We start from the raw sequence: 23706 nt of genomic DNA, 5'->3' as shown, positions 1-23706 counted from the left end.
CGGCGCCGGGAGCCTGATTGGCTCCGCATCACCGCCCGCTCCGGGGCCGCTTCCTCCTCCCGCGGCCAGGTAGAGCCTTCCCGCGGCCAGGTACAGCCTTCCCGGCCTCCCACCCGCGCAGCTCGCTCCGCCTCGCCTCAGGGGGTTCTTTCCCTTCCCCTCCCTTGTTTCTCCCCCTTTTTTCCCCCTTTCCCCGTTGCCCGGGCCTGGTTCCCTGTCCCGTGCGGGGCGCGGGGGGATGAGCAGCGGGCTGGTGGACGCAGCGGTGTTGGCACCGCTCAAACCCGTCAGCATGTCCGGGGAGCCCGGCGAGGACACCCCGGTCTTCGAGGACATCAAAGGCCCCTCACGGCCCCTGGAGACCCCTCCCGAGCTGGCGCAGGTAAGCGCTGGGAGGGAAGGGGCCGCTCCCGCCCGCTCAGGTGCCGCCGGCTTGGGTTCAATTCTGCTTTGTTTCTCCCGTCGTGGCTGCGACACCTCCGTGCCTCTGTGGGCTCCCGCTTCCCCCTGCGCTGGCTTTTCTCCTGGGCGTGTTGCGTTTCGTTCGGGAATTTTGGTTTGGGTTCTTTGCCTTCAAATCTCCCCGGCAAAGTCCGTGTGGGCTTTGCTCCCGCTCCAGGGTGCAGTCCCTGTGCCCTGGGCTTGGCAGGCCAGGGGTGTCCAGGGGCTCTCCCACTGGGAAAGGTTTTGGGATCGGGATTGCTGTGCCTGCGTGTGCCGGATGGGACACGGGACCTTATTTTCGATTTTATTTGATTCTCTGTACTTTTCCACCTCTGCCGTGGGGAAGGAATGCTCCTCGAGATTCCCTGGCAGCATTCCCCACAGATTAAGGCCGGGATGAGGCTTTGGGGTGCTCCTGCAGGCCCACCCCTGTCCTGGGCCCTGCTGCCCACCCCGTGTGGGGGACCAGGCTCCGTGTGCCACCCCCAGAGCTCCGGCCGCCCTTCCTGCTGCAGGGCGGGTGAGGCCCCACCCTGAAGCCGAGGTTTCCCCTTTTCCCGCTCCGTGGGGCGCGGGGTGCCCGGGGTAATGATTAACCCCAACCCCACGGCCCCAGCGCCATTTTGAGCGGGGCGGGGGCGCTCCGGGCCCGGCTCCGGGGCCACGCAGGGACCCCCAACCCGCTGCTGCTCTTGCAGAGACCCCCGGGAGGCCGCCCCAGCCTGGGTGGCACCAGGCAGGCTCGGGGCCATGTCCCCAGTGCCCCTGCTCTGCTCCCCACGTCACCGGTGTGCCCAGGGCCATTTTGGGGCTGTGTCCCGCACAGGGAGGTGAAGGCCGTGGCTCCATCCCTGGATTTCCTGGAGCTCCGGGATCCACAGGGGCTGTCAGTGGTGCTTGTGGGTGTGGGGTCAAACAGGGGAGCCATTCCTCCCTCCCCTGTCGGGTTTGGGGATCATCTGGATCAGAGCCGGGTGGTGGCTCTTGGAAAGCTGGGATTGTCCCCCGGGCCTGTCCTGGGGGGAAAATCTGACAGCTCCCTCCAAACCCCCCAAAATGGTTTTAGAGAGGGTGAGCTTGGCTTCTTGCCTTTTTCTGTCTGGGTGGGATGAGGCAGTGTGACTATGGCTGGCCATGAGCCACCTCTTGTCCCCCTCATGGGGCCACCCATGGCTGGGCACACCTTCACTCTACGCTATCCCTGCTGTGCTTCCAGCGGAAAGGTGAAATTTCTCCTCCCAGTTTGGTCCCACTTTGCTCTGGGGCGATGGCAGCTGAGGGGTGGCCTTGGAGGTGTTGCCCTTTGCCACTGACCCTCCTGGGCAGTGGGATCCTGGCACAGCAGCTGTGGGGCTGAGCAGGTCCCATGGATGCCATGGATCCCCCAAGCCACACAGGGAGCAGGGCTGTGCTGGGACACCCCGAGAGCCCCAGGCAGGAGATTCCGTGGCCTGGTCCCTTTCTCCCAGAGGCTGTGGTGCTGTGGGAGCCCTGCCTGGAGGCAGGAGGAGCTGGAAGCCGCAGGGCTGGGGAGCCTTTGCTCCAGAGGGTTTTTATCAGCTTGACAAGGCAGGTGCCAAAGGCTGTGACCTGTCAGGCTCCAGCTCAGGGCAGTTCCCGTGCTCTGGCTGCCTGAGCTTGGGAAGAGGCAGCAGCAAATCATCCCTGTGATTTCAAAGTCCCATTGCCATATATCCCCCTTAAATTGCTTTTCAGGTGAGAGCTCTTTGCTGTCAAAAATTTTATTTGATTTGGCTCAGGTGGAAACAGATACTTTGTGGAATTTCTAATCAAATTTTCCCTTTCCTTGGCTTTTCCGACCAAAAAAACCAAAAAAAAAAAACCCAAAAAAACCCCCAAAACAACAACAAAACCAAAACCAAAAAAAAAAAAAAAAACCATAAAACCAACACAAAAAGAAAAGAGGAGGGGGAAAAGGGCTTGTGAGAGAAAAGGACTGTTCATTCCTTCATTCCTGATTTAAGTCAGATCGGCCAGAAAAAGCATTTTCCTTTTTAAATCTCCAGTGGCTGATGCTGGAGGGAATAATTTTTATTATTATTATTATTAATAATCAAAAGTAAGGATGACAACAACAACAACAACAAACGTCTCCAGCATCTGGATCTGGGGGGTGCTTGGACACATGGGATGGGATGAGGAAAGTGCTGTTCCCAGAGCTTTTCCTGGCACTTCCCCTCCTCAGTGCTGGGATGGCACTGCCAGACCCTTTCCAGCAGCGTGGATCAACTGTGGAACAGGGTGCCAGTGCTGTGCTGCTCCTCTGCCTTCATCTTGGCAGGGATTTTGCTCCTGGATCACAGGAGAAGCTGGATCCAGCATTTTTAGGAATGCTCCAGCTTTCAGGAGGTGTTTCAATCCTGCCCTGTCCCTGTGTCCCTGTCCCTTGTCATGAGTGTGGCTGTCCCTTGGAGCAGGGATGGCTTTTCCTGCTTCTTGGTGCTCCTACCTGGGGACCAGGGTGATGGGTCCTGGTCAGGGCCAGGAGAGTCCTGCCTCCCATAAATAAAGCTGCTTTACTTTTTAGGAGAGATGTTGGAGTGCCCAGCAGATGATTCATTGCTTTGGAATCTCAGGAGCTGCAGGCAGGGAATAAATTTGGCTTTTCTGCAGGGAAAGGGGAGATGGCTGCTTTGGAATTTTGCTGTGGATCTGGAATGAGATGAATTCCCTCCCTTGGGGATCCTCTTGGCTTTGGAGAAGGGTTCAGAAAGGCCATGCAAAATCCATTTCCAAAGGGTGCTGGCTCCAGGGAGTGCAGGAATGGAGTGGGAGAGATGGGAAGTTAAATCTTGCCAAGGAGGAATGGGAACACCTGATCCCTGTGGCTGGTGGAGCCTTGCATGAGGGATCTCCAGAGGGAGGGATCCTTGCCTCTGTTTTGCTTTGGGATCAGCTGATCCCAATATTTTTGGGACCAGCCTCTGGATTTACAAGTCTGCTGGGCTTTGTGCCTGGCAGGTGTATGCAGGGCCACGGGGAGCTGGGACAGATTCCCAGAAATGATCCATTTATCCCTCTGATTTTGCTGGAAGACCCTCAGGAGAATCCCCAGCCCAGGGGTGTGCCAGGGGTTGGTCCCATGGCAGAGCAGCTCTGCTGGAAGCTCTGGGTAAAACCAGTGAGCCCAAACCCGGCACATGCTGGGGTTTCATCCACAATATTTGTTATTTGGGTTTTCTGGAGGCCCCAAACCCCTCTGAGCCCCCTGGGTGGGGACAGGAGGGAGAGAGGGGCAGGATGGATGGAACAGGATGGAAAGAGGGGGAGGATGGATGGAACAGGATGGAAAGAGGGGGAGGATGGATGGAACAGGATGGAAGGAGGGGCAGGATGGATGGAACAGGATGGAAAGAGGGGCAGGGGGAGCACCAGGATGGAGGGAGCAGGATGGAAGGAGGGGAAGGATGGAGGGAGAAGCAGGATAGGAGAGGCAGGATGGAAGGAGCTCCAGGATGGAAGGAACAGGATGGAAGGAGGGGCAGGATGGATGGAACAGGATGGAAGGAGGGGCAGGGGGAGCACCAGGATGGAGGGAGCAGGATGGAAGGAGGGGCAGGATGGAAGGGGCAGCAGGATGGAAGGAACAGGATGGAAGGAGCAGCTCAGCCGAGCTCTGAGCCGCGGAGCTGCGGCTCTGTCCCGATGGGACAAAGGCTGATTGTTCTGCTCGGGAAGGGGACGAGGATTCCAGGTTCGTCCTGCGACCTGCCACCCGCTTGGATTAGCTGGGAAAGCGCCTGGTGGTTGGTGTTTTGTCCTTTTTGGAAAGCTGGGAAAGGAGGGAGCGAGCGGGGCGCTCCGGATTTCCCTCCAGCTCCTCCTGAGCGCTGTGCGAGAGGCAAATCCCGTCAGCTGAACCCGCTGCCCGGCTTTGGGGAATGCATTTCTGGCCCGGGAGTTTTCCCCCTCTCAAACCTGTTCGGTCACCTCCCGGCGCTGTTTTGTTCTCCCTCCCTGCTCCACTGAGTTCTTTTATCCAACCCATCCACTGCAAATAATCGCACTTACGAGCGTCTTGTGAGCTCGATTACAGTGTTTGCTTTGCTCGTGCTCCATTGGCGAATTCCCGCAGTCACAGGGCCCGGCCGGGCTCCGGGGATTGGAGAGCTCGTGTTTACAATTCAGATGTTCTCAGAACTTGAGCTAGCATGAAAACCCTCCAAAAAAACCCCCATGGGCTGTTTACCACATCAAAGAGCTGCAGCCCCGTTCAAGCTCGGCTTGAAACTCAAACAAAGAATCTTTCATTGAGTTCAGAAATGCTGCGAGAATTCTTGGAAAATTATTGTTTTCTCAGCGTGATGGGGAGGGACGTTAAGTTCCCACCCAGAGCAGGATTTGTGAGTATTAAAATGCATTTCAGGACCTCGCTCTTTGTAGGATTTTCAGTGCAAGCAGGAGAAGGGAACAGTAAGGAATTCATTGCAGTGTAGCTGCTCTGAAAACACAGGTTTATCCCAAAAAGCAGGGTTTTATCCATCCCTTATCAGATCCCTCACACCTGAGGTGATTTGTCTCATGGATCTGAACCCATCGTGGAGAGGCCAGGGGATGTGGATGCTCTCCAGCCCATCCAACCATGGGGTTTTTTTTGTTGTGTATTTATTTACCCCAAATATTTTGATGTTGTCTCTACAAAATCATAATTTTGCTGCTCCTCAGGGACATTTCAGGGAGCTAAACCCAGGAATGGCTGGATATATTAAAATTCCTCACAATGAACAGGTTTGATGTTCTCTAAGTTGTGGAAAAGCCCCAAATTTGTTGGGAAAATCAGGGCATCTCCCCAGGTGCTCATCCAAAACACTTCTGAATGCTTTGTTCTGGGCAGCTTCCAATATTTGGGGTTTTTGTGGTTCTGTGGTGTGGGAGGAGCTCAACTCCATTAATTTGGGGTTTGCCATCCCCTCAGCCCTTGTGTTTCCCAGGGCTGGCAGTGCCCAGGCTCCCAAATGCTCCCCTGGAGCTTCTCCAGGGCTCAGAGCTTCCCCTGGGAGCTGTTATTGGCCTGTGCCATAATCAGCATCCCTTAATTAACAGCAACTGGGGATTCCTTTATACAGAGAAAGTGTGGAAAGGGAGGGTTTGGGTGGAGTGCCCTGGATCTGGAGGAAACTCCAGATTCTGCTGCCAGCACCACACCAGAAGCACAGAGGTCCCTGCTCATGGCAGGAGGTGATGGTTGAGGTCCCTTCCAACCAAAACCATTCCATGATTCCATGAAACACTCAGCACAGGGCACGTGGCAGGAGTGGATCTACTCCAGTGTCCCCTCAGTCCCTGTTCTGGCAGATCTTGGCTTGGAGGAAGGGTTGGCCCAACCCAAGGCAGCCTCGGGCTCTGTTTTGTTTTCCCAACTGCTCTGGGAGGAAGTTGGGGCTGCAGGGATGGGGGGATTTGCTGTCTGCACGTGAAACCTGACCTTGCCCGGGGTCTCCCCCGTGGTTTGCCTGGGAAAAACAGGATTTGTGGCCTCTGTGATGGGATCTGGGTGCCAGGAGGGCTCCACAAGCCCCAGCAAGCAGCCAGTGACTCATTCCATTGTCAGCCCCTGGGAGCTGCCACAGGGGCTGGGGAGGCAGGGTCAGTCTCACCAGCTGGGGGTGATCCCTGGAGCCCCAAACCTCGCCCACAGCACCTTCAGGACCTGGGGCAGGGATGGGAACTGGGGGCACTGGAAGGTCAAAGACAATCCCAGTGCCCTGTGGGCAGAGACAGGTGGATAAATCTGCCCAGGTAATCCTGGGGATTGTGGCCTCCAGGAGTCAGGGAGAGGCAGTTCTGGGCTGGAGCAGAAAAGAGGAATCCTGGGGGTTTGTGGCCTCCAGGAGTCAGGGAGAGGCAGATCTGGGATGGACCCGAGTCCAGAAGGAGCAGCAGAGCTGCAGGGGGCCCTGCTCCTGAATAATTCCAAATCCAGAGCTGATTTGTGTAGCCCAGGGTTCCTTGAGTGTTTTGGCTGAGGCTGGAGCAGCTCCAAGCCTCTTGATCTTCCAGGATTGAAATGACATTAAATAATTTCATTTTTCCCAAAAACCCCTCCAAGGGGCTGTAGCAGCTCCCACCAGGGATCAGCCCAGGGTGACCTCCAGGAGCTTTGATGGAAAACCTCAATGCATTCAGGGGCTTCACCTCAGCCTCTGCTGAGCAGGAGCAGCTCAGAAATCATGGAATGGGAACATCCTGAAAGCTGTGGAGGTCCAGCTCCCTTAAACCCTCATGTCCTCCCTTCCCACCCTTTGAGAGTTGTCCTCACACCAGGTGGAGCAATGGGAGAGGCCATCCCTGAATCCCACCTCCCTTCCAGCTCTGCCCAGGGCTGAGGTGGCTCTCAGTGGTCCTGCAGAAGTGGCATCTACCCCAAAAATGTGGATCCACCCCAAAGTCATCATGGGACCCCCATGGAACCCCCTCCACCCTCACATCTGGAGATGCTCCTGTGTCATTCCCTCCCGCTCTGTGTCTCCAGGGGTTTGTTATTCTTCACTCCATTTATGGCTCTGTTTTTGGAAGGGTTTCTGCTTTCTGCTGGAGCCTGGCTGTTCCCAGCTGCTCCTCCTGCAGCCCCTTGACCTTGGAGTTGGATGAGGCTGTTTTCCCTGGCTGCCTTGGCCTTTGGGATTGTGGCATGATCCCGGTGATAAATTCCTGAGCTGGATTGCCTTTGAGGGAGCCTTTATCAGCTGCTGGAGGGAAGGAACTGCAAACACAGCCAGCAGCTCTGGGAGTGGGGCTGCCTGCATGGAGATTCCCAGCTTCCCTGGCTCCTGGGAACTCATCATCTGCTCAGGGAGTTCCAACACAAGGGCAGGAAAGAGCACTGGGATAACTCTGCCCATCTCCTGGGCCAGCCATGGCCACAAACCTGGAGAGTGAATGAAATTCCAAGAATGGTTTGGGAGCAGCACCTCATCAGGAGTGCTCTGAACACAGCCTGGGGCAGGATGGGGTCTGACATCTTTGTCTGGCAGGGAGCTGGCGCAGGAAGAGGGGAAATGTCTGGGATGGGTGATGTCAACCTTGGGCTTGGTCACCTTGGAGGTGTTTTCCAACCCAAATAATCCACAAATGCCTCGAGGGCAACCCCTCACCCTGGAGTGCTCAGAACCCATCCAGGGCCTCCCTGGGCCCAGCACATTCCCATGGGAGCTCAGATTCCATCTGGGACAGGCTTTGTTGTTTACAGCAGCCAAACGTTGGGCACTTGAAAGGAAGAGTTTGGGGCTTTCTTTGCTAATCCCGTTTTACAGAGAGTTCCAGGAGACGTGAGGAACAAACAGAAAATAACGTCGATGCAGGTCGGTATCAAACCCAAATGATCAGAGGATCAAATATTTACCCAGGTCAATATTTAACCAGGAGACAATAAATGCTGATATTGAACCAAATCTGGATATAAATACAGGCTATTTATAAAGTGAGCCTGCAAAGGGGCACTGCCAGGGCCGTGCCAGGGGGTTGATTGATGATTATCCTGCCCATTGTTTGCTGATTCCCTTGGAGGCTGCAGTTTCGTGCAGGTGCACGGAGAGAAGGAGCCGGGGCTGGGCTGTGGCACCACGGCCGTTGTGCCACACCTGCAGGTCCCTCATGCTGGGACAGCCCCCCTTCCTGCTGGAGCCACCTCCTGCTGCTCCCCCATTCCTGGAACCCCCAGGTCAGGGAATCAGCCAGTCAGGGACTGGTTTGTGCTGGGGGACATTGGAGATCACCCAGCCTGACACCTTCCACTGCCCCAGGCTGCCCCAAACCCCAGTGTCCAGCCTGGCCTTGGGCACTGCCAGTGCTGGGCTGGTGCCAGGAGCCTCTGGGGCTGGATCCTGCAATGGTTTGTGTGGGAAGGGAAGGAAAGCTCATCCCGTCCCACCCCTGTCATGGCAGGGACACCTTCCCCTGCTCCAGGCTGCTCCAAATCCCAGTGTCCAGCCTGGCCTTGGGCACTGCCAGGGATCCAGGGTGGGCACCTGTGCCAGGGCCTGCCCACCCTGCCAGGGAAGTTTTTTCCCCAATACCTAATGTAAACCTACTCCCTTTCAGTTTAAAGCAAAGTTTGGGTAGGAAGGGATTTTATGATTCCTTGGGCAGAGACACCTCCCACCACCCCAAGGTGCTCCAGCCAACCTTGGACATTTCCAGGGATCCAGGGTGGGCACCTGTGCCAGGGCCTGCCCACCCTGCCAGGGAACAATTCCGAATTCCCAATCTCCCATCCATCCCTGCCCTGTGGCACTGGGAGCCATTCCTGTGTCCTGTCCCTCCATCCTTGTCCCCAGTCCCTCTGCAGCTCTCCTGGAGCCCCTGCAGGCCCTGGCAGGGCTCTGAGCCCTCCCTGGAGCTGCTCCTGTCCAGGTGAGCACCCCCAGCTCTCCCAGCCCAGCTCCAGCCCTGCAGCAGCTTCATGGCCTCCTCTGGATTTCCTCCAGCAGTTCCACATCTCTGTGATGCTGGGCCTCAGTGCTGGGTGCTGTTGCCTGCCCAGCATGGACACAGGTGACATTTACCTTGCCCCTGTCCCCAGAGCTCTTTGCAGCCCCCGTGCTGGGGGCTGGCTGTGAGCAGGATCCATCTGAGAGGGAATCTCCCACCTGGCAGAAGGGCTGGGAGCTGTGCCCAGGCAGGAGTGGGCACAGGGCTGTGAAACACCCCCATGTCCCCCCCGTGCCACCCTCAGAGCTCTGGTGCCTGTTTAGCAAACACCAGTTCCCCCCCTGGTCCCCTGGCGCTGCCAGGAGGTGACAACACCTGATGTTCCTCCCGGGGCCGTTTGTCATTTATCACCTGCAGATTAGGAGGTGTTTGATCAGGGGACAGCCAGTCCCACCCCAGCCCCAGCCCAGCTCTCCGTGCTCGTGGTTAATCCGGGTTTATCTGGGGCCTGCCAAGAAATGTTTGTGTTGGACTCTGCTTGAATCGATCTCTGTGCTGATAACAGCTCCCCCAGGCTGGGACACCTGATCCAGGGATAAATCCCAGGCTCCTGCAGGATTTATGGGAACTGCCAGGGCTGGAGGGGCTCATGTCCACCCCTGTGAACCACTGGAAAATCCTGCTCCTGGAGAGGTGGGATGGCACTGCTCTCTTCACTGAGCCACTGGTGTTACTGGGGCTGGGGGATTCACACCCTGCAGCTCTCCCAGGGGCTGCTCCTGAGGTTATTCCATCCTCCAGGGAATTTTGGTCTCCGGGTTTGGGTGTGCTGAGTGTAACACTGCTGGTCCAGGGGCACACACTGGTGCCCTGTGGCCTTTCTGGAGTGGACAAAATGCTGCTTTGTGCCTTCTCCTCGTTGTTAATTTGGTTTTCTTTCTCTGCCAAGCTGAGGAGATGATTCTCCATGGTCAAACTTGGGTGACTTTGGGGGGAAAATCCCCCTGGAATTCAGTGCTTTGGCTGTGAAAAGAGTTTCTTGTTGGCTTTGCCTTCCTGAACAGCTGCAAATCAAAGAGGGTGGGTTTAGGTGGGGTTTTGGGAAGGAATTCCTGGCTGGGAGGGTGGGCAGGCCCTGGATCCCTGGCAGTGCCCAAGGCCAGGCTGGACAGGGCTGGGAGCAGCCTGGGACAGTGGAATGGGATGAGCCTTGAGGTCCCTTCCAGCTCAAACCATTGTGGGGCTCTGATGGATCCCAGTCCCCCTGGCCTCCCAGAAGGTTTGTTGGTGTTTCCCCTTTCCCTGAGCTGCTGATCCCTGACTTATGGTGCTGCTGGAGCTGTGGCCATGCAGTCAGGGCTGTCTGGTGCCTCCTGCCCCATCCTGGTCCCCAGGGATGGCCTGGCCATGACTGTGAGGGACACTGGGCCCGTGACTGAAAACCTGCTGGCTCTTCATCTGCAGGGCTCTGAGGCCTTTCCCCATGAGCCCACATCACTGTTGGGATGAGCTGAGCACCCTGTGTGTGGGATAAATTCAATCCTGCCCAAAAAGAGCCAGGAAATGGCTCCTTCCTGCAGGGGGGTTGGGCTGAGCATCCCAGGTCACTGCTGTCCATGGGAGGGGACAGGCACAGGAGGTGGGGGCTCCAGCTCTGAGATCTGGAACTCTCCTGGCAGTGAGCAGGAGAATGGTGTGGGATGAGAAGGAGCCCACAGGAGCCTGGCAAATGCTGGTTTGGGATCTGGAGGAATCCCAGATCTCTCCCCCTCTTCTTGGTGCTGGAGGGCTGTGGCCTGTTTGGGACACTGACCTTGGAGAAAGGATCTGGGTCTGAGGGATCTGGGAGAGGCAGAGGCTGGAGAAGGGAGAGGTGCAGGACATTTGTGAGCTCACTGTCATCTGTGTGGGGGTGATAAAGGGATCTAAGGTGCCGTGCCTCAGTCTCCTTGGAGAGCTCAGTACTTCCCATTTGTCTCTTCCCAAAGAGGCTTTCCTGTTCCTCTTGGACAGGCTCCAACCATGGTGGGCAACCATCAACCCATGGTGGGCAACCACCAGCTGCTTCCATGGTGTGGGATGTGGGGTGGGAGGAGACACCATTGGCATGGAGGACACCTGGAGACCTGGGGGGCTCTGGGAGGATCTGGGTGCTGCCCTCCTTGGCCAGGGGAATTTGGGGGGACTTTGGGGTGGCCAAGGCAAGGAGGACACCCCACTAACCCAGCCCTGCCTCCCACAGCTGCACCCCATGAGGATGGACCAGCGGATGCCACCGCTCATCCTGGAGGTGAGCAGCACCTTCCCTCATCCCTTCCCCTGCATCCTCCTGCTCCTGCTGGGAAGAGGGAGCTCAGGAGTCCCCAAGAGACTGAGCTGGGACATTCCCCACTCCCCGTTCCCACTCCCTCCTTCCATCCCACTTCCAGCTGGGACACATCCCTCCCTCTCTGCCAGTCCCCTGTGTGTGTGTCACTGTCACCTCCACAGGCTGTGGGACACAGGAGTGACAGCCAGGAGCATCTGAGTGCTTGAGTGGCACTTGGTTGCCTCAGTTGTGCTGGTCTGAGCTGAGGACTTTGTAGGAGCACGGAATTGTTTTATTTGGAGAGCCCTCTCAGACCATCAGCTCCAACCATTCCCCAGCCCTGCCAAGGCCACCACTGACCCATGTCCCCAAGTGTCACATCCGCATGGCTGTTAAATCCCTCCAGCAATGGGGACTCCTGCCAGGGCTGGACAGCCCTTCTGGGGGAAGATTTTCCCAATATCCACCCTGCCCTCCCCTGGCCCAGCCTGAGGCCGTTCCCTCTGCTCCTGTCCCTGTTCCTGGAGCACAGCCCGACCCTCCAGGCTGTCCCCTCCTGACAGGGGCTGTGCAGAGCCACAAGGGCCCCCTGAGCCTCCTTTGCTCCAGGCTCAGCCCCTGCCCAGCTCCTCTCTGAGCCCTCCATGGAAATTCGGGCCCTTGATGCCTTGTGGAGGCTGACCTAGAACAGAGACTAGATGGAGTTAAAGAATAAAGCAGGGATTTATTGAAAGGATTTGCTCAATGGATGCACCTTGTGCAGTACAAGAGCCCAGCCAGGGCTGCACCCAAGATGACCCAAAATGGTCACAAAAATCCCTGACTGCTCATGGGGTCTCTCACTGTGATCAGTTCTGCTCCATTTGCACCTTGCAGTTCATTGTCCCATTCCAGCTTTAGCCCAGGCAGTCCCACCCTGCTTGTTTTTCTCTCTCAGCCCATGCTGTTTGTGCTCTTGGGTGAGATTTGGATCATTTGTCCTTGGTCCCAGCTGGAGCAGGAATTGTTTTCTCTCCCTGCTCTGTGCACAGAGCTCACCATCCCCTCATATGAAGCCCAGACCCACACACTAAAGCAGCACAGAATGTGAAAAATAGAAAAGCTCAAACCTGAGGCATCACCCTCCATGGAAATTCGGGTCCTCCATGGAATCCTTTCGTTTGGAAAGACCTTTTGAGCTCCACACTTTTCCCCATTTCTCCCCTGCCTGGTCCCCTGGGCAAAAGGACCTTCCCTTGCGAACTGGAGGTGAGAAAGTGAAATGCCAGAGATAAGGGAAGTGTGAAGGAAATGGCAGCCAGCACTCAGCCTGCCCTGCTCCTGCCAAGTGGGGCCGTTCATGGCTCAGGAATGTGTGGTATCCTGAGCTGCCCGGGGCGAGCTGATTCCCAAGGGAACCTGGCCCGTGCCAGCCCGGGTGCCAGGAGTGCCCAGGGCTGGGCTCCAGGGCTGGGCCGTGGTTCTCCCGTGGGAGGAACCCGCCCAGCCCCAGCAGGGAGGGGTTGGAGCTCTCCATGGGGATGGAGTGGAGCTGCAGCTCTCCCAGTCCCTTCCCTTCCCTTCCCTTCCCTTCCCTTCCCTTCCCTTCCCTTCCCTTCCCTTCCCTTCCCTTCCCTTCCCTTCCCTTCCCTTCCCTTCCCTTCCCTTCCCTTCCCTTCCCTTCCCTTCCCTTCCCTTCCCTTCCCTTCCCTTCCCTTCCCTTCCCTTCCCAGTCCCTTCCCTTCCCTTCCCAGTCCCTTCCCAGTCCCTTCCCTTCCCTTCCCAGTCCCTTCCCAGTCCCTTCCCTTCCCTTCCCTTCCCAGTCCCTTCCCAGTCCCTTCCCTTCCCAGTCCCTTCCCTTCCCTTCCCTTCCCTTCCCTTCCCTTCCCTTCCCTTCCCTTCCCTTCCCTTCCCTTCCCTTCCCTTCCCTTCCCTTCCCTTCCCTTCCCTTCCCTTCCCTTCCCTTCCCTTCCCTTCCCAAACCTTCCCTTCCCTTCCCAAACCTTCCCTTCCCTTCCCAAACCTTCCCTTCCCTTCCCTTCCCTTCCCTTCCCTTCCCTTCCCTTCCCTTCCCTTCCCTTCCCTTCCCTTCCCTTCCCTTCCCTTCCCTTCCCTTCCCTTCCCTTCCCTTCCCTTCCCTTCCCTTCCCTTCCCTTCCCTTCCCTTCCCTTCCCTTCCCTTCCCTTCCCTTCCCTTCCCTTCCCTTCCCATCATCCCTCGGGGTAAAGAGAGAGGGCAGGCACCAGGGTCAGGGCCCAGGGAATGGCTAGAGCTGTGCCAGGTGGATATCAGGGAAAGGTTCCCTATCCAGAGGGTGCTGGACACTGACCAGGCTCCCCAGGGAATGGAGCTCCAGGAATGTTTGGTCAATCAGGGTGAGGTTGTTGGGGTGCCCTGTGCAGGACCAGGGGCTGGACTGGACAATCCTTGTGGATCCCTTCAATTGTTGGGATATCCCATGAGTCCACAAGCAGCTTTAGGGTTCCTTCTCCAGAGGGGCTTTGGAGCTTCCTTTAACCAGGACAGGCACTTGCAGCACCTCCATGTTTGATGAGGACAGCCATGTCATGGTTGATGCCCTTAGAGGTGTTTTCCACACGTGACAATTCCCTGGTTCTGCAGGATTGCCAGCAGGCTGTGTACACACAGCACCTGCCCTGCCCTGCCCGGCCTCCCCGAGTGCCCAGGGTGCATTGGTGGCTGTCCCTGCCTGGGTGACAGCCAGCTCAGCCGTGTGCTGCCAGCAGGGCTCCCAGAGGTGCAAAGGCTCTGAGTGAGCTCTTTCCCTGGAAAGGGCCAGGAAATCTCTTGGCTCCCACCCAGCTTTGTTAAGAGCCCTGAGGTGGCAGCAGGGCTGACTTTGGCCCATGGCACCGTGGTGACACAGTTCAGGGCTGGAAGTGGCTCAGGGCGTGGGCTGAGCTCTGCTCCCGCTCCTGGAGTGCACTCTGGGCTCTGCCAGGGAAACCTGGTCCTTTTCCAGCTGCTCTCCATGGGAATGAGGGCTGTGACACTTGGGAACCACGCAGTGAAGGGCTGGAGCTCTGCACGAGAGCCTTAGTGCTGGGATCTGCAGCCACAGCGGGCAGAACCTGAGTCCCACCAGAGGATGGATTTCCTCGAGGATTGCTCCATCAGGGTGCTGGATTGTTGGGCCTGCATCCAGTGGGATGCCCCAGCAGGCAGGAACCAGGAGGGGAAGGAGCCCAGAGGTTCTGGTAGCTTGGAGGAGCCAAGCTTGTAAAAACAGCTCTGTAAAACCAGAACTAACACAAAGGTTAGGCCAGGGCTGAGTCACTGCCCAGGTGAGGCAGGAAGGCAGGAACTGTTCCCATTTCAGGCTCAGAACATGCTGAGTTAGTGGCAACATCACTTAGATTTCTAGCCCTGAATTATTCCCAATTAATTAAAGGTATTGGCCTAGAATTCCCCAGTTCGTTAAAGAGACTGCCCCAAAATAAAACACTCCTCAGGCTGCTGAGTTTAAAGGAGACCAGAGCCAGCAGGTCCAGGCTGGGCTGCAGATCCAACATGCCTGAGGTGTGATCCTGGCTGGATTCATCCCATTCCTAGCGTTCACTCCTGCTGCTTGCGTGGCCAAAGCTTTGTACCCAAATCTTGCTTCCCTTTATCAGGTTTGATTTCTGTCCTACCTGCATCCTCTCGTGGCTGCCCGGTGTTATCAGGGAGATAGGGAGGGGGGAAGTGGGGCAGAGGACGCTGATTCAGCCCTGGGGAGTCTGGCTGAGTCAGACCCGGAGCTAAATCACCTCAGCTCGGGTTCCTGGGCTGCTCCCTCCATTTCCTGCTGGCTCAAACCCCCTCGGGACATTTCCTCCTCCCCACTGGCAGTCAGGGTCAGCGTTCCCACCTTTCCCAGCCCCGTGTTGGTGTTTTTGCCGCAGGCACGCTCGGAGATGGACAAGTACCTGTCCAGCGAGGTGCCGCCCGTGCCCATGCTCCCGGACAAGAAGTACCGCCGGGAGAGCGCCTCGGTGGTGGACGAGTTCTTCTCCACAGAGAAACCCAACTCAGCTCCCTACAGCGTGAACATCAACGTCATCCTGCCCGACACCACCCACCTGCGCACGGGGCTCTACCGGCCCCCCAAGCCCGTGGCCCCCTTCCCGCAGATCAAATCTGAGCCCGGCACCGCCTTCTCCCAGCCCTGCTCGTCCTCCTCCGGCCCCACGCAGACCCTGCCCGACTTCACCAGCGTGTTCAGCATGCCCCAGTCGGTGGCGGTCAACAACATCTTCATCAAGCAGGAGATGCCTGCTGAGATCCCGCTGTCGGCCCACCCGCAGCAACCCCAGCTCTTCCAGCTGCCCCTGGGCGTCGCCAGCGCCGACATTCCCACCCTGGCCTCCTCCTCCAGCAGCACCACGGCCATCAGCTGCCTCAGCGGGGTCACCATGTCCACGGGCTCGGTGGCCAGCGTGGCACACAGGCCCGTGCAGCCAGCGGGGCCCCTCAAGCAGTACCCGCACGTGGCCCAGGGACAGGGCGGCTTTGGGAACATCTCCGGGCAGTTCTACCCCGCCCCGGGGGTGACTCTGCCCCCCTCGCCCCCCAACTCACAGCCTGGCAGCCCCGAGAACCAGCCCGAGCTCATCAACACCATCTCTCCGCCGCCCTCCTACGAGGCCACCTTCGGACTGAAGCTGGTGCAGTCGGCCCCGATGCCCCCAGGGCCCAACGGCGTCGGGGGCCTCTCCCAGGGCCACGTGGTGATGCAGCCCCCCAAGTACAACCGGCGCAACAACCCCGAGCTGGAGAAGAGGAGGATCCACCACTGTGACTACCCAGGTGTGCTCACGGCGCCTCTGGGGGCTCTGGGCACCCCGAGGGTGGGTGGGAGCCTCCAGGGAGGATAATCTGAGATCCTTTTGGGGTGAAGCTGGGGATGGAGCCCCAGGGAAGGGGGAGGGAGTAGAAGAGGTTGATCCCAGCAGCATGGTGTGGTTCCTGTTGTGTCCACTTCCCTCTCCCTTTACACTCTGGCAAAAGTGACTCAGCAAAGCTCCTAAGGCAGGGATGCTCCTGGGAATCTGCTCCTGGGAATCTGGATTTGGAATCTGATCCTGGGAATCTTCTCCTGAGCTGTTGCTTCGCTCTGGTCCTTCGCAACCCCGAGCAGCCACTGAAGCCACTCTGCTGTTCCCATTCCCCCTTCCTTTCCCTCTCTCTCACAGTGGGTGGAAAACCAGCAAGGAATTCCCACCAGGAGCCCTGCTGGACTCTCTCTGAGAGTTCTGATCTTCCAAAGAGGCAGTGAACTGAACATCCCTGTGCCATCCTCCCATGGCTCCACGTGCTGCAGCAGGAGCTGTGCAGGGGCATTCGTGGAGTGCTTTGGTTGGAAGGGATGTTTAAAGGGATGTCATCCCACCATGGACAGGGACACCTTCATGCCCCAGCTTTCTCCAAGCCCTCCAGCTGGGGATCAGCCCAGAGCAGCTGTGCCTGCCCCTGGATCCCTGGAAGTGTCCCAGGCCAGGCTGGACAGGGCTTGGAGCAGCCAGGGACAGTGGGAGGTGTCCCTGCCATGGCAGGGGTTGAACTGGGGTGAGCTTTCCTTCCAACCCAAACCAGTCTGGGATTCCATGGCACACACCAGGGAAGCAAACCCCATTGAGAGCCACTCCCAGGGCCAGGACACACCTCCCATTTCCTGGGCTGATCCCCAGGGCTGAGCAGCTGTGGATTAGCAAACAGCTTTCCCGTGGGGGGGTGTGAATGAGGAAAGTCACTTCCTAACTGCCTCAGGGAGATTTACTGACCCTTTCCCTGGCATGGGAGTGGCTGAGGCAGCCCAGAGGCTCTGCCTGCTCCAGATCCCATCTCCAGCCACGGTGCCAGGAGCTGCATAAGAACAGGAGAGGTTGAGAGAGATCTTTCTGTGCTTACACCTTCCCACTCTCTGGCACCCTGTGGATCAGGGACTTTCTGAGCCACAAGCTGCCAGTGGTTGATGGTTTGTGCTGAATTTTTTATCTTCTGCTGGTATCAGACACACTCCTCGTGTCTGACTGCTCAGAGGCTCATCCTGCAGGATTTGCACCAAGGCAAAGCTGCTTTTAGTAGGATTTTGGTCTGTGGTGCCAGAAAAAAAAAAATACCCCAGTCTATGCTGAATAAATCCTGGGTCTGTACATGCAGAGATGGAGCAGAGATCCATGTGATCCCTCCCTCAAAGGTTCAGATGGAGGTGACTCCAGTCAGGAATAATGGTGAGGGATTCTCACCAGCCTGGTCTCTGGGAGGAATGAGGGGGGCTTGGAGACCTCACACCTGGAACCAGATGGATGTGGGAGAGCTGTTGGTAAAGCCCCATCCAGAACCTCCCAGGGCATGGAGGGGCTCCAGGAGAGCTGCAGAGGGACTGGGGACAAGGATGGAGGGACAGGACACAGGAATGGCTCCCAGTGCCAGAGGGCAGGGATGGATGGGAGATTGGGAATTGGGAATTGTTCCCTGGCAGGGTGGGCAGGCCCTGGCACAGGCGCCCACCCTGGATCCCTGGCAGTGCCCAAGGCCAGGCTGGACACTGGGACACCCTGGGACAGTGGGAGGTGTCCCAGCCATGGAAGGGGAAAAGCTTTGAGCTCCCTTGCAACCCAAACCATTCCTTCATTCCCTGATCTCTCTCCCAAATGTGAGGAGCTGCCAAAGCTTCAGAGCCCCAGAAACAAAACTGAATGGGTCACCACCACCCCGTGTCCCTCCTGCCAAGGAGGAGAAAAGCAGCTCCTGGCCCACCTGAGCAGGACAGGACCAAGGGCTGATCCTGAGCAGGAGGCTCCTGTGGGCTGGGTGGAAACACTGGGATGAAAACTATCCCTGTGCTGCTTGTGCAGGTCATAAAAATGCAAATTCATATTTGAATGTCCTCATCAAAACACAAAGCAGCAGGGCCAGAAAAGGCAGCAGAAGCTTCCTTAAGCTTTGTCCAACTTAAACTTCAGGGGAGTTAAACTGACTCATTTTGAGATACCTGCTGTTGGAACTGTTCCCCAGTCGTGGTGTTTCTGTTAAACACTGTCTTGATGAAACCTGTTCATGCTGGTCTTGTGAAAACACTTTCCCCTGGCTCTGCTCTGGGACCTGGAAGCCAAGTTGTGCCTGTCCCTGGCTGTTTCCTGCTTCCTGGAACATTGGTACCATGTCTGCTGGGCCAGGACTGTTACAAAACCCAGCCTTGCACAGTCCTGTCAGCCATGAGTGGGGCCCAGAGAGACAGGGCAGCACAGAGCCAGGAATGTGGGGGAATCAGGGCTTTTCATCCTGGTGCTGGAAGGGGCATTGGGACCTCTGTGCTTGGCTGTGCCCCTCTAATTCCCAGCACAATTCCTGTGGGAGAAGGTGTTAAAGTCTCTCTGCCTAAGAGCAAACGCTCCTTAGTTAGTGCTGAGCCCAAGCCAGGCTTGTTTGCATGGCCCAGCTCTGTCCCTCCCCTCAAATATCAGAGTTTGTTTGAGCAAGGGCCCCTTTCTCACAGGGAAATTGTGCTTTTTTCTGTCCTTGCAGGTTGCTCAAAAGTTTACACCAAGAGCTCCCACCTGAAGGCACATCAGAGGACTCACACAGGTAAGGGCAGCTCCAGGAAATGCTGCCAGCCTCAGGTACCAAACCCCCCTAAAAAGAGCAAGGTTAGGTGGGATATTGGGAAGGAATTCCTGGCTGGGAGGATGGGCAGGCCCTGGCACAGGTGCCCAGAGCAGCTGTGGCTGCCCCTGGATCCCTGGCAGTGCCCAGGGCTGGACATTGGGGCTTAGAGCAGCCTGGGATGGTGGAAGTTACCATGGTGCAAGATGTGCTCTAAGGTCCCTCCCAACCTGATCTGTTCTTTGATTCTTTATTTTTTTGTCACTCTGAGCTCTTCCCTTGAGATGTCCCAAATCCTTCCTGGGGCTGATGCTGCTGATCCTGCAGGAAGGCTGCATAGGGCCTGTGCTGCACCTTTAGGATCTCTGAGGAGACCAGGGCATCTCTTCTGTCAGATCCCCACCCAGGGCTCCCAGGGAGAGGGAGGAGCCCCTCGTGTCTCCCTGAGTTCCACTGCCTCTGAACCAGCCAGGAAGGGCTCCCAGTGCACAGGGGATGGGCTGAGGGTGCCCCAGGGAGCCCAGCTGGGAGCAGCTCCCAGCACAGCTCCCTGGGCTGATCCCAGCTCCGTGACACTCTGCATTCAAGCCCTGGCGCCCTCATTAAGGCATTTATTATACCTGAAACATTATCAGATCCCCAGGTACTCCAGGAACCATCAGTGCCCTCATAAATCTCTTTTATAGGAGGGCTGATCTTTACTGAGAGCAATTAAGCCAGGCCCAGAGTTCACTTCTGGTTTTTATGAACAACGACCAAAGCCTGTTCTGTGGCTGGGAATTGCTCCTTGCTCTTGGCTCTGTTCCTTCCCCCCCTTATCAGTCCTTCAAACAAAGAATTTCATCTTGTGCCTGAGCCACGGTGGTTCTTTGGCAGGGGCTGGGCACAAGGGGCTGGAAAACAGCACGGAAAGGCTGGAAAAAAAGGAACAGGAAGGATGTTGTCCCAGAGATGGGTGCTGATAGGAGTTTATCACAGTCTGGAATCAGGCCTTTAAAATTAAATTAAATATCTTTTGTCCCTTCTCTTGAGAGCTCTGTGCCCAGGACAGGATCCATGAGTTGGGTGCCTCCTTACCTATCACATACAAAGATGTACCCAGGAAAACCTGGGTGGGTTTGAAATCCAGGAAAACTCAGTGGTTTTCCAGGTTTCCCAGTAATCAGGCAGGAAATCCAGGTGGCTTTGCCTCCTTTCCTTCCCCTGCTGTTAGAAGGAAGGGTGGAGAGGTGAGGGAGGGTGTGAGCTGAGGAGTCAGGACCACTGGTGGTGGTGTGGGATGAGCAAAAAGCAGAGAATCCAATCCAGAACACCCTACAGTCCTGGCCCAGCATCTCTGCATCCAATGTTTTTAAGCCTCGTGTTTTGCTTTGGAAGCCCTATCCTTGCTGAGGTCCTCACCAGAGCTGCAAGAGCAACGCTCACCCCAAATCCTGCCCCAGCTCCACCACCCAAAGGGTTAAAAATGTCCCTTCTCCCATTCCCGGCCTGACAAGCTGGTCTGGGAGCTCTTTCCTTGTGGTTTCCGTTGCCATGGCCCGGCTGTTTTCCTCTGCTGGAGCCACCATTCATTTCCTGGGTGCCATTGTGAGGTTAAACATCAACCCCCGGGGCGGGAATGCCACCCCGGATCCTTTGTTTGAGCCCGCCCTGCCGTGCTGGCCCGGGAGAGGCAGCCAGCTCCCGGGACAATGGGGAACCTTGGGATTCTGTCCTGCACATCCACCTGGCATTGTTTGAAAGCAAAGGGCTTGACCCAGCCAGGTGACCTGCAGGGGACAAGGACTGGGCTGCAAGGGACAAATCCTGCCTTGGGGCAAATCCTTCTTTTGGGAAAATCCTGCCATTTTGGGGCAAATCCTGCCTTTGGGAAAATCCAGCTTTTGGAAAAATCCTGCCTTTGGGAAAATCCTGCCATTTTGGGGCAAATCCTGCTTTTGGGAAAATCCAGCTTTTGGGAAAAATCCTGCCTTTGGGAAAATCCTGCTTTTGGGAAAATCCTGCCATTTTGGGGCAAATCCTGCTTTTGGGAAAAATCCTGCCTTTGGGACAATCCTGCTTTTGGGAAAATCCTGCCTTTGGGAAAATCCTGCCATTTTGGGGCAAATCCTGCTTTTGGGAAAATCCAGCTTTTGGAAAAATCCTGCCTTTGGGAAAATCCTGCCTTTGGGAAAATCCTGCCTTTGGGAAAATCCTGCCATTTTGGGGCAAATCCTGCTTTTGGGAAAATCCTGCCTTTGGGAAAATCCTGCCATTTTGGGGCAAATCCTGCTTTTGGGAAAATCCAGCTTTTGGAAAAATCCTGCCTTTGGGAAAATCCTGCTTTTGGGAAAATCCTACTTTGGGGCAAATCGTGCTTTTGGGAAAATCCTACTTTGGGGCAAATCCTGCTTTTGGGAAAATTCTACCTCGGGGAAAATCCTGCTTTTGGGAAAATCCTACTTTGGGGCAAATCCTGCCTTTGGGAAAATCGTACCTTTGTCTTGGCATGTCCCAAGTCCCATAAAACCCCCACCAACTCCTTGTAAATCCTCTGCAAGTGCTGTTTTTACCTGAGCCATAAAAATCCCACTCCCTTTCCCATGGAGCAGCATCCAGAGGTTTTTGGAGGAGCAGGATGTGCTCGTGCTGCTCTGCCTCCTCCAGGCCCATGTATCCATGGTTTTGTGTTTTATCCACTGTGGGCAGGGCACTGGAGACCTTGCTGTGGCTGATTTCCCTTCCCTGGCCAAACGTGGCTTTCCCATCCCTGTAATTGTTCAAGGCCAGGTTGGATAGGGCTTGGATCTAGTGGAGGGTGGAATGTGGTCTAGTAGAACCTGGTTTGGGGAAGATGGGCTTTCAGGTTCCTTCCAAAGCAAAGCAATCCAGGATTCCCTGGCTCTGTGGAGCAGCCTGTGGGAGGAAGAGCTCCCTGGGAGCATGGAGAGGAAGGAATCCCTAGAAGTCACTGTAGGAATCCCTGGAAGTTGGCGGAACCTGGTCTGGGCAGGGTGGAACACGAAGGCCTTTATGATCCTTCCCAAGCTGAGCTGTTCCAGGATTCCCTGGTTCCATGCAGCAGCCTGTGGGAGGAAGGGCTCCCTGGAAGCACGGGAAGGTCTCCCTGGAAGGCTGGGGAGGCAGGAATCCCTGGAAGCACGGCAGGGCAGGGCACACATGCCCGTGCACGCGTGCTGCGTGCGGACGTGCGCTCCCGCCGCCGCTGCGCCCGGCACTTGGCCCCGGCAAGGGTAAATATTTGAGGTCGGGAATGTCAGCACATTCCCTGAACTCTGCCTGCCTGCTGAGGCTGTTAAGAGCAGCGCTAATATTTGAGAGCACCACGCCCTGCGTGGGGACAGGGCTGCAGCCAGGCCTCAGCCCCGTGGCCCGGCTGGAAGCGGCCGCGGCTCTTCCAGCGCAGTTCCCGGCTGGCTGGGAAGGTTCGTGCCTGAGTGGATTTCGGTTGGGAAAGGGTGTGTTTGGGAGGGAGGGGGAGAGGGCACGGGGATGACATCACCTGAATGTGCTGAGGGAAACACAATGGGTTGTGTACAGAGCTGCTGGCAGGGGAACTCGGAGGTGTGGAGCATTAGGTCATGGAATCCTGGAATGGTTTGGCTTTGGGAGGGGTCTTGAAAGACTGTCTGATCCTTTAGGGCTGTCTTCCACTAGACCAGGTTGCTCCAACCCTTATCCAACCTGGCCTTGAGCACTTCCAGGGATTGTGCAGCCACCAACATTGGATGGCAGTTTCAAAAAAATTTAGATTTTTCAGACTGAAATTTAGATTTACAGCCCTGTCTTCCTCCTGGTACCTCCCACCACTCACAGCTTCCTTAGGAATTTATGGCTTTTTATTTAAAAAAAAAAGCCAACCTAATTCACAAGTTATTTTTCGCCAGAAATGCTCCAAAATCCAGCAGGGACTTGAAGAGCACCAGAAGGCAAAGTGGGAGGGGGTAAAGAGGGGCAGGGCCTGGCTGGTGGCACTGGGCTGAGTGCAGCCCTGGCAGTGCCAAGGAAATTGGGTGTCCCCTCAGGGGCTTGGGGGTGTTTTTGGGAGGGTGGGCAGGGGGTGCAGAGGGACAAGCCCTGTGTGGGGCAGCTCAACCCGCTCTCCCTCAGCGGGGCTGGGCACGCTGGGCAGCCCTGGCAGTGCCACTGCAGGGGATCTCCAGAGGCCAGGGGGGCGTTTGGGGGGCTGGGCACACGTGTGACCTGTGGCTGTCCCCGGGCAGGTGAGAAGCCCTACAAGTGCACGTGGGAGGGCTGTGACTGGCGCTTCGCCCGCTCCGACGAGCTCACCCGGCACTACCGCAAGCACACGGGCGCCAAGCCCTTCAAGTGCTTGGCGTGCGGCCGCTGCTTCTCCCGCTCCGACCACCTGGCCCTGCACATGAAGAGGCACCAGAATTAGGAGCTGCCTCCCTTCCCACTTCTCCGAGAGCAGCTCCAACTCTTCCCTTCTCCCAGGGAAGGATCTGTACATAGGAAAGGCCCCGCGCCGCCGTGGCCCAGGCGGCAGCAGAGCCCTGCCAGCCCGGCCCCGACGTGTCTGGTTTTACCAGAGACTGGAGCCCCCAGCCCACCTCAAACCAGCCCTGACTGCAGACTGAGCTCCTGACGAGGCTCCTGGTGGCACTGGGGCACTGGAGCATGGATGCCCAAGGGCTTTCTTCTGGCAGTCCTGCTATTTCTTCATCACTCAGGAGCAACTTCTTGTCTCAAGACCCTTTGGGATGGGTTTTGCCCCTTTGGTGAGGCCCAGGAGGATGTGACAGCTTGGCTGTGACAGCTCTCATTTGGACTTTCTAGGACAGTCCCATGGCATAGCCATGGATTTGACACTGTGTGACCATGGACGTGGCACCTTGTCCCATGGTGTGACCATGGGTGTGGCACTGGTGCCATGGTGTGGTCATGGATGTGGCATGTGTCCCATGGCATAGCTGTGGATGTGACGCTGTCCCCATGGTGTGACCATGGATATG

General features: G+C 56.8%; 1 protein-coding gene across 1 annotated transcript; it reads left to right on the top strand.

The window, feature by feature from the left end:
* Nucleotides 1-169: 169 nt before the first annotated feature.
* LOC102064485 (Krueppel-like factor 5) lies at nucleotides 170-23706 on the top strand. The gene is made up of 5 exons (XM_074551310.1): nucleotides 170-382; nucleotides 11078-11125; nucleotides 15028-15931; nucleotides 18653-18712; nucleotides 22954-23706. Exons 1-5 carry the CDS (start codon nucleotides 239-241, stop codon nucleotides 23130-23132), a joined length of 1335 nt encoding a protein of 444 aa, XP_074407411.1. The 5' UTR covers nucleotides 170-238; the 3' UTR covers nucleotides 23133-23706.

Source organism: Zonotrichia albicollis, chromosome 14 (genome assembly GCF_047830755.1).
Source record: "Zonotrichia albicollis isolate bZonAlb1 chromosome 14, bZonAlb1.hap1, whole genome shotgun sequence".
NCBI classification, from domain to species: Eukaryota; Metazoa; Chordata; class Aves; order Passeriformes; family Passerellidae; genus Zonotrichia; species Zonotrichia albicollis.
This window is presented reverse-complemented; position numbering and strand designations above follow the sequence as displayed.